The sequence below is a fragment of the Musa acuminata genome, chromosome BXJ1-6 (genome assembly GCF_036884655.1).
Source record: "Musa acuminata AAA Group cultivar baxijiao chromosome BXJ1-6, Cavendish_Baxijiao_AAA, whole genome shotgun sequence".
Taxonomy (NCBI): domain Eukaryota; kingdom Viridiplantae; phylum Streptophyta; class Magnoliopsida; order Zingiberales; family Musaceae; genus Musa; species Musa acuminata.
This window is the reverse complement of record NC_088332.1, coordinates 39126784-39136726: the sequence shown is the minus strand read 5'-3', so window position 1 is coordinate 39136726 and position 9943 is coordinate 39126784. Positions and strand designations below refer to the sequence as shown.

The 9943-nt window shown below is 40.7% G+C and overlaps 2 protein-coding genes across 2 annotated transcripts; both read left to right on the top strand.

Annotated features, from left to right (window-relative positions):
• Window positions 1-102: 102 nt before the first annotated feature.
• On the top strand, window positions 103-864 carry LOC135677525 (protein E6-like). Its single transcript, XM_065189884.1, has one exon. The coding sequence runs from the start codon at window positions 103-105 to the stop codon at window positions 862-864; it is 762 nt and encodes a 253-aa protein (XP_065045956.1).
• A 4256-nt stretch (window positions 865-5120) lies between these two features.
• Window positions 5121-9943, top strand: LOC135676901 (3-deoxy-manno-octulosonate cytidylyltransferase, mitochondrial-like). Its single transcript, XM_065188600.1, has 8 exons — window positions 5121-5479; window positions 6141-6186; window positions 7146-7232; window positions 7313-7437; window positions 8453-8592; window positions 8682-8733; window positions 8895-9005; window positions 9548-9943. Exons 1-8 carry the CDS (start codon window positions 5246-5248, stop codon window positions 9638-9640), a joined length of 888 nt encoding a protein of 295 aa, XP_065044672.1. The 5' UTR covers window positions 5121-5245; the 3' UTR covers window positions 9641-9943.

Genomic DNA, 9943 nt, shown 5'->3' with positions numbered 1-9943 from the left:
TCCCTACGTTAATTACACCCATAACACCATACAGTATCATCATCAGCATCATCTATATAAGTGTTGGTGTCCCTCCCACCAGCATCATCGTCTCCACTCCAAATGGCTACCTTGGTGAAGCAACTGCCCCTTCTCTTCCTCCTCCTCCTCGCCTTCTCTGCGTCCCAATCAATCCATGCAAGAGAGAGCCAGTTCTTCAGTAAGACCTCAAGAGAAGAACCCAAGGAAGCCGCTGCACCCTCAAAGGGAGAGGCTCCTGCGGCCACCAAGAAGGAAGACCCCCCTGCGCTCCCTCCCCAAAGCCATAATGGCCATGGCCTTTACGGGCGTGGCCCCTACCGGTTCTCGCCCACCACCACGAGCAGCTACGGCACCTACAACTACAACGGCGGCGCCCGTGGGAATCGCGATTCTACCTTCCAATCCGGCGTCCCGGCCGGCACTGAGCTGGGCGGCGAAGAGAAATTCGAGAACGGGGAGGAGTATCATGCGGTGTACAACTACGGCACGCGATGGAAGCCTGACAACAACCGCCCCTCGTCGTTCTCGAACGAGTACGAGACGACGCCGACGACGACGACGCCGGCGGAGTGGAAGGGCGAGACCGATCCCACCAATCTGTACGGCATGAGCGACACCCGGTTCTTGGAGAACGGCAAGTACTTCTACGACGTTAATGCCGAAGGGAAACACTACGCACAGCGTTCCTACCAGTGGAGGGGAAACCCTGAAGGATATGAGCCGTACACCGGCGCAAGAACTGGCGGCTATGGCGAGAGAAGATATGGTTCTTGGAGGGGCGGCTACGGACACAGCAATGCCGGGGAACAGTACCAGGGCAGCCAAGAGGACTCCGTTCCTTGATAGACCCGCCGCCATTGTAGTAGCTAATGACTCTCCATAGCCTTTGGTTTCAGCAAGTGTGTTGATGGTTCGAGTCATTCTCAATGTTTCTTTCTTGATGCTTCTCATCATGCATTTGGGTAGTGCGATCGAAATGTAATGTTTCAGATATCGAGAAGTATCAGTGGTTCGTCGATTGATAGAGACGCGAGACTAACGTGCCATTTGCTTCGATTAAATCTTGCGAACCGGAGACCACCCGACTCGAACCGTGGTCCAGTCCGACCCTTCACGGTCGGCTCGATCTGGTGAAGACGATCCACTTGGTCATCGGTGGCAGAACGACGAGGCCGCCGAAGTCCTTCCTCCCACGGCCTCGGCGCGCCAGACCCCTCTCCCATCGCCCAGAGGAGGGCTTCTTGTGTGACACCTTCCGCTTCCTCGCCTTCTCCGCTGCCGAGATCCCCGCCACCGACTACCTCTCCCTCGACGAGATCCTCGGCCCCATTGGGACCCCCGTCGCCGCCACGTTCCCCGCGGCCGGGAGCCGCATGATCCGGCCCCAAAAGGTTAAACTATCTATCTATCAGAAGATCGATCGGGTTGTGCTTTGTGTTGATTCCAATTTGTTCTTAATGTTTTTTAATCTATCTTAATCATGATTACTGATTTCTTCTTAGAGATGTGGGAAGCTGACCGTGAGATGGTGTTCCGTTTATCGTGAGTTTAGGTTTTGTGCATCTACGGTCTTTCAATCCGAATCAATCTATCGAGTAGGTCGATTGAGACGTCTATTTTTCTAGTGTACTCATCGACTTTCTTTCACATTTATGGTTATTTTTCTTGTCATCATCTGATATGGATTTTTTATTACTTTACTGACCACTATGCATGCAAAATCTGCCCCTGCAAATGGTGATATCATTCGAACATGTTGCGATTGCTGCAGAAATAATTGAATTTTCTGACTTCACCACTCCAACTCCGGAGGAACAACCTCACTTTTAAGATTTGGAACAGGTCCAGAGTGATAAAAGGGTATAGTGAATTTCTTTCTGCAAAATCAAGTTATGTTAGGGGGTTCAATATCCTTCATTTCCATGTGTTCTTGCTTGATCCTATTGCGTTGTATAATGCTTGCTAGTCTTTTGTCCTCATCTTATACATGGAATTCGAAACTCAGAAACCATATCTGCTCAGATATAGTTTTAGCTTGGTCGGGTGAATTGTATTTAATGAATATTTATTTTATTTGAATTCAATAAAAATGAACTAGGCACCAGACAATGACATCAGGAGGAACTCTTGCAACTATTGTAAGGTAAGCTTTCTGTACTTCAGCCTATCAACATAATTTTTCTCTGCTGCAAAATTTGATACATTTTTGTAATTTTTGTGCTGCATTTTGAGAAGCTTGCACTTGCAGCTCTAGGTCTGTGTTTTTGCAACACATTTTACCTGGTTCACTTAGGTAGTTCATTGTTAATCGCTCATCTATGCTTTGGACAATTAGGGCAAACCCTAGTGCCACCACATATTTTTCATTGAGGTCTTCCAAATGACCACACTTTTTATTAATGTTTGAGACACTAATATTCATGTGGAAATTTGCTTTGCACAATCAATACTACTAAGTACAAAGCTTGACATAGTTTCACATCAATCTAAGGCAGGTGACGTCTTCTTTGTTCCTTTCGGTTGCTTTTGCACTGTAGTCAACAATGTCAATAGCGGTCTCAGGTTTATTTGAGATCAAATATGGTGAGACTAAAACATGTAAAATGGAGTGCCATGAGTTCCATTAAGAGCTTCATTCATTGCTGTATGGCTCCACATTTATTGGGGAATGTGTGACCTTAGCGCACATCATCTGATGGTCAAGTTAGTCCGGTGCCTCCAGGCTACTCCAACACCCTTATCAGCAGGCTTCCAAACGGCACACATTTCCAAGTACTTACAACCTGAATGGCCGTTTGACGATGATTCTTGATATTCGGCTGTACATATAAATGGGAAATCTACAATGTCACAGGTAACTAACATCTGCTACCCTAAAGTCCAAATGAATGACAATGTTTCCGATAGACAAAATAATATGCATACTGAGGCTTAACTTGGTTTTTGTGGCTCTGAGCACCTAAAGCATTGCGTGCTTTATTTTATATTGCTTTAGGACATGGAACGATGCATTGAGGGTTTTCCTGATCTGTGGTGTGTCATGAGATGGTCAGATAACTGTACTTTTAAGAAATTTCTGATGTGGCTTAGTTGGAACTTCCACCTTGGAGGGTGGTTGCCTAATTTCTGATATAGTATATGCAATAACAAAGTATACATCTTTAATTGCATTAGAGCATTTTGACATTTGTTTAGAGTTTTCCATGCATGGTTATAATTATGTTGCTATATCATAATTAATGCAGGATTTGCTGCTGTGTCGCTAAATTCTAACAATTTTGGTGTTTGTGAACATTTCAAATGCCTTCTCATTGTATGGTTGGATATAATTTAAACAGAGCACTTATTTTCTATCATCATATTATTCTGTTCTGTGATATGTCGGTTCTCTGTGTTGGTCCATGAGCCTTGTTTCTCTGCATTACTGTCCATTTTTTCTGAAGTATTAAACTGCTGCCTATGTAACTTCATTTTCTAATCCCGAACTCGAAGCTAAACTTTCTAACATTTTAGATGCTACAGGTAAAGTCTGCTTCTGCAATGGCTTTTCTGCATCAACGCATGTGAAAGCCATCTCACGGTTGGACCCACGAAGGAGCATTTTAGGGACAATAATTAGACCAGATACACTGCCTTTACGTCGGAGAGACAAAAATGGTGGACATCTATCTCACTTTAGTAACCTGCTTTTGGGGCAGGTGAACCAGCAGTTTGAGAATGGGGATGATGAACCGCTGCCCAGGAAGAGACTCTATATTATAGATTGTCATTTAAGATGTTAAAAGTCGAGACATATATTAGGTAAAGGTGAGCATTAAGAGTGCCGTGGAATGAAGCATGGGAAAGTGTCTCGGAACAGAGATTTTTCATTCTCCAAATCCTCTCTTAGCACTGTGGTCATATTCATTAATTGGCTGCAGCTTCCTGTCTCATGTAATTTCTTTCTCATATTTTGCAGATATCGGAACGGTTGATTATATTTTAGCAGCTGGTATGAAACATTGCGGGTTGAAGTTGATTAGATCGGCAAAGTCAACAAATATGTTATTCAAGTTTGGTTATTGTAGGTGAACTTTTACGCCGTGGTCGAGGTGTTAACACGGCTCGATTGAGTCCCGGATGTATAAGGTTGCCCATGTGGATGCTTGGGTGGTGAGGGTGAGCATCGGGTCGGGTTCGAGCCTCGTCCCCTGAGTACAACCTTCTCTCTTGGTGAGTGGTTTGCTTCTCCGTCGCTGGACTCCTGCACATAGGTCAAGGTCGAGAGGAGGATTTCCTGACTCAGACTTCTCCGAAGCTTAAGTTAGGTTTTGATGGAATGAGAGAGAGTTGAGTGTTCGAAGTCCCCTCTTATTGGTAAGAGAGTTAGCTTTTATACCTGTGGTAGGGTGATCAGTCGTACGTAGTCCTTTAATGATCATCGACTCCTCGGGAGGATGACTTGTACCCTGCAACTGATCGACCCGTATGGGTCAGTATTGTATGGCGCCGTCTTGAGTTTTATGGAACAACCTTGGGGTATCCGACGTTGTATGGGTTGACGTCGTTCGACACCGTCTTGTATTTTGTGGAGCGACTTTAGGGTGTTTGGTGCCTACCCGTACGACGTCGAATAACGTGGAGGTCGCTTGGTTGCCTACCTGTACGACGTCGATGAAGTATCATTCTTCATCAGCTCGAAAGTTCTTTGTCTGCTACTATGTGGATAATGTCAAAACGTGTCATATCAGTTATGGAAAATATTGGTGAGGATATGTTCATACTGTTCTTTTTGATAAGTTTTCTCATGTTATTATTTCTGTGCATAAAACAAATTTTGGTGACAACACTAAGGAGGGCAAAATTTGATTTTGTTTAAATCCTATAGTTGTTTGGATGAACTGTTCTGAAAATGATCATTTATAATAAAAGAACATATCATATAGTGTACTGAACATTATTATTATTATTATTATTATTATTATTATTATTATTGTTTGTAAAAGTGAGTTATAATTCACTCCAAAATTATTTCGGGCCAATTAGAATAAACCGGACATCCTAACAGACCACACGAATTGTACTGATTCATGAAACAGCAGACATTACAGGAGATCCATCGACACCCCCAACCCAAGCCGACGTCATAGAACCGAGGAGCCTGCGTCACCATATCTCCCCGACGCTCTGATCCAATTATTCCTCTCGCGTTGTCGACTCCGAATCTTGATTTGTCTGCTCTTCGATGGCGATCTGCGCTCCCTCCTCCTCGGATTCGTCGTCGGGATCCAGGGCGTGGGTGGTCCACGCGGCGTTGCTCGGGGCGGCGATCGCGGCGGCGGCTGGCGCACATTTCTACCTCCGCCGCTGGTCCAGCGGGTTCCGGAGCCGGGTGGTCGGCATCATCCCCGCCCGGTTCGACTCCTCCCGCTTCCAGGGCAAACCCCTCGCTCAAATCCTCGGCAAGCCCATGATCCAGGTCTCACTTCCCTCGTTGATCTGTTTTCACTTTCAGATCTTGCTTATTGTGATCCAGGTAATGCATTCATGTTGGAGAGATTTCTCTTCCGAGATGGGATTTGGAGAAGTTACTGGGCTAGAAAAGATGATCTTGAGATGTACAAGACCAGTGGGTTTGTTATAGTAAAAACTTAACGATAGGAAAGGCATCCCTCAGCTTGGCTGAAAGGGTTGGGTGTTCGAACTCGGTAGGCGCCATGTTTTCTGCGTGTGACGAGCTTCATCCATGCTTTCTGCATGTAGGAATGTGGCTGCTTGTGGGGAATAGGAACAAAGATGGATGAGAACACTGAATATTTGAGAATTAGGCTGGTGAGGCAGGATGTATGTGAGTCAATGGGTTTAATCTTGGTTTGTTCCACGATGTCCATCTATAAGCTTACTTGTTCCATTCGGCTAACTCCTAGAGGTTCTGGCGGACTTCTGTTCATGGCAATACGGGGGTCATAACTGTATATCTTTAAGAATTAGAATTGTTATAAGAATTGTACTATTATCTTCATCTTTTTTATAAAAAAAAATTAAAAATCACTCTTTATTCTTGGATAGAATTCTATGTTAAGTATCTGCTGAATGCTATTTATTGCTTATGTTGTGATGTTTTTACAATATCTTTATAGAGAACATGGGAGAGAGCAAAGTTGGCTTCAACCTTGGAGAATGTTGGTAAGCGTCCGTAAACAAGTACATCTCATGAAATATATCTTTCCTTTCAAAGAAAACATCAATGGTTCTCTTTACTGTATATGGTAATATTCTCTTATGGAGATGAATTTTAGGTATGTGTTATGTGCTAAATTTATTACTACATTCAAAATTCAAAATGACTTGTTAATGCTAAAATAAGTCTTCACATGTCTAGACCTTGGATTACATATAAGTATGAGTTCTTATGACAGAAAAGGGCTCTTTCAGTCATTTTATTGGCTCTCGTCTCATTATTGTCACAAAATAGTGGTAATTGTGTCAGCTTCCATGGAATTTTAATTATTTCAAGATATATTTCTATCATACGTTCATCCAAGTCATTTTATGAATTTAACAGCCAATAGTATCGCTTTCTTTCTCTATTTTGGTCTATGGCAGTCTACTTGGTGAAGAATCCAGTATTTGAGAAATGGAAAGTTTTTGGATACTTATATCAAGATTGATACTTGCTGTTGACTCAAAAGTAGATTGTCAGTTAAGCAAAAATGTGTGGTTTAATCTTGTACACTAATATAAGAAAGATGTAAGAACTAAATCTTCTTCTGCAAAGAAGATGATTCTGGGAAGACAATTACTTTCTCTAGAGCTATGCTGCAAGGTGTCAGTTACAATCTCTCTAAAGACTTTAAATTTTACATATGTGACATTCCATACACTAATCCTCATGTTTGTCATTCTTTTTGAGTTACAAAACAAGGACAAAGAATTCTCACATAGTATTATCAGAGGTTTGTTCACTGAAAATCATATTCTATCAATGTCCTAATTATATGAGATCACATAAATTTTTACATAGCAATTTCCTAGAATTCGTGCTTAAAGTATGATGATGCAACTATTAATTATTTGAAAGTTTGTCTTCTCTCTTCTTCCTGAAGTCCATATTCTCTTTGATTTGGTTTTCTTTGTATCTGTAGTTGTTGCAACAGATGATGAAAATATTGCAGAATGTTGTAGAGGATTTGGAGCAGATGTCGTAATGACATCAGTTGGATGCAGAAATGGTAATTGTGTCCTTTTTGTTTATGTTCCATGGAATCCTAAGTTTAGTTGCTTATTATGTTACTGTTTGTTCGATTTGTAGGGACTGAGCGTTGCAATGAAGCCCTTGAAAAACTTGGAAAGAATTATGACATTGTTGTCAATATCCAGGGGGATGAGCCTCTTATTGAGCCTGAGATAATAGATGGTATTGTTAAAGCATTGCAGGTGGTCACCACATCTATGTTCTGCTGACTCGTTTTCTTTTCCTTATTTTTGCAAAAGTAGTGCTACATTTTCAAAATACCATGCATCACTAAAAAACAGGGTGATGGATTTACTTTATATGTAGCCACAGAGGCCAAAATGATTAAATATTTGATCCCTGCAAATTGCAGATCCTAGATAATAAGGGTTATAAGAACATAGGAAGATCCTCTTTGTTTGATGTGGCAATTATTAGGAAAAAATCTCAAACATGAGATAAAATGAAAGAACTCATGATATTATGGTTGTGCAACATTTTGTAATTAAAAAAATATATAAAAAATCTAGCATTATCCAGTATCTTCAATAGATTCGGGAGATATCAGTGACTACGCTGGATTAGAAGGGTTTGTTTCACTTATTATTTGATGATGTAAGTGTAACCATGAATAACTTAGCTGCCTCCATCTTTTTTCTAGTGTGCTTTGCATTTGCTTAGAGCTAGTCATATATCTTCTTTCATCAATAACTAAATGTTTGCTTTTGATTAACTTTCCTTTTGCCTTCCATCCCCTGGTTAACTTGTTGAATAATCACATCTTTCTTATTTTGTCCTCGTCGATGATGAGTTATGGCAACAGAGTAAATTGCTTTGTTTTAACAGTAGTGACATATGGTACACATGATCTTGTATTTAAAATATATGTGCTGTTGCAAACACAATGGTGCCATATTACACTGTAGAAGTTAGAAATTTGCAAGCTGCAACAAATTCAGACATTTTGCCTTGAATATGCAAAACTTTTCTTTCTTTCTAATAGTTCACTTCACTGGTATATCCTTATTCTCACAAATGGACCTTTGGTTCAGATCTATCAATACCAATTTTCAGAATTTTGTACAACAGTTAGATTCATTTGCCTGCATCATTATGACTGTTCTATGTTGTATACTTCTATTATACAATTTACTAATTATGATTTCACAGGATAATTTTCCTTTTATTACTTTTATTGGAGCATGTTGTATGTCATAGGGAGCTCCTGATGCTGTTTTCAGTACTGCTGTCACGTCCTTGAAACTTGAAGATGGACTTGATCCCAACAGGGTAAAGTGTGTGGTTGATAATCATGGTTATGCGATCTACTTCTCAAGGGGATTGATCCCATTCAACAAGTTAGTGTTATCTTTCTTTCATATAACAACACATCTTGGATTGTTTCATAGCTCCTTTGTTATTAATATCATATGCTTGTGTAATCCAGGTCAGGGAAAGTTAATCCACAATTTCCTTATCTACTTCATTTAGGCATTCAGGTCTATATCTTACTCCTTGAAGATGCTTATTTGTTGTCTAGTATTTTGCATTAGGTAGTTTTCTAATGGTAGTTCCTCCTAAGTTTGATCCGCTATTATTCTGGTTGATATCTTGATGTTACTTCTTTTATTCTCATTGTTGAAGCTTTTTGTCTGGTCAGAGCTTTGATGCAAAGTTCTTGAAGATCTACCCACAACTACCACCTACTCCTCTGCAACTGGAAGAAGACCTGGAGCAACTTAAAGTGCTGGAAAATGGGTACAAGATGAAGGTAATTGAGATACCAATCTCTTATTAGAGGGCTTATTACCGGGTGAAGGTTTTTTATGTCTTTTCCGAGAACTGAGTTTCGTCTTCTCAAACCATTTGACCTGATGATAATGAATGCTTGCTACCATTTCATGAATAAATTTGGTGTAATGGGTGCAATGGAAGTATACTTTTTCAAATTTCAAAATTTTCTGACATACTCACATTTTCCAAGCAGGACAAAAAAGCATTAATTTGACCATCTTAAAACTGACATGTCAACAATTTCTGGTCTATAGTTGTTGCGAGAATAGCTTGCCTAGTTTTATATGATGCTCGAATGACTCTCCACAGAAGATGATACGTCATTTTGGTTGTTATATTTCCTCAAAACACATGCAACATTTTAGAACTAGTTGGTTTGGACTTGTTCACAAGCATAAATATACGTGACAATGCTTCTTCTCTATGCTGCAAATTTGTTTTCACATTTGGCCTTCTTCTTTCCACTTAGTTTGAGAAAGTAAGTCACTCATCCCATAATTTCCTATTTCTGTATTGCAGGTAATCAAGGTGAATCATGACGCCCATGGTGTAGACACTCCCGAGGATGTTGCAAAAATAGAAGCATTGATGCGAGAAAGAAATATTGCATAGTGGAATGGCTGAAACGGTATGAGAGATCTGATGCATTCCTATGCAATTAAGCGTCGAAACGAGCATTTCAGAGGGTGGATCAACATCTTTACCAAATGATTCATATGTTACTCTACCTCTTAGCGACTATACCATTGTTGTTGCTCACTCAATTTGTAGCTTTTATCTTGACAAGGTATGTTTTATATCATATCGGTAGTAGTATCGCACTACCAACTCAATCAAAATAAGGGAGATTGCTCGGTGAGCTATGTTGTATGAGATTATAATGAGAAAACTTCTGTATTTGCATCTTCTTTCGAA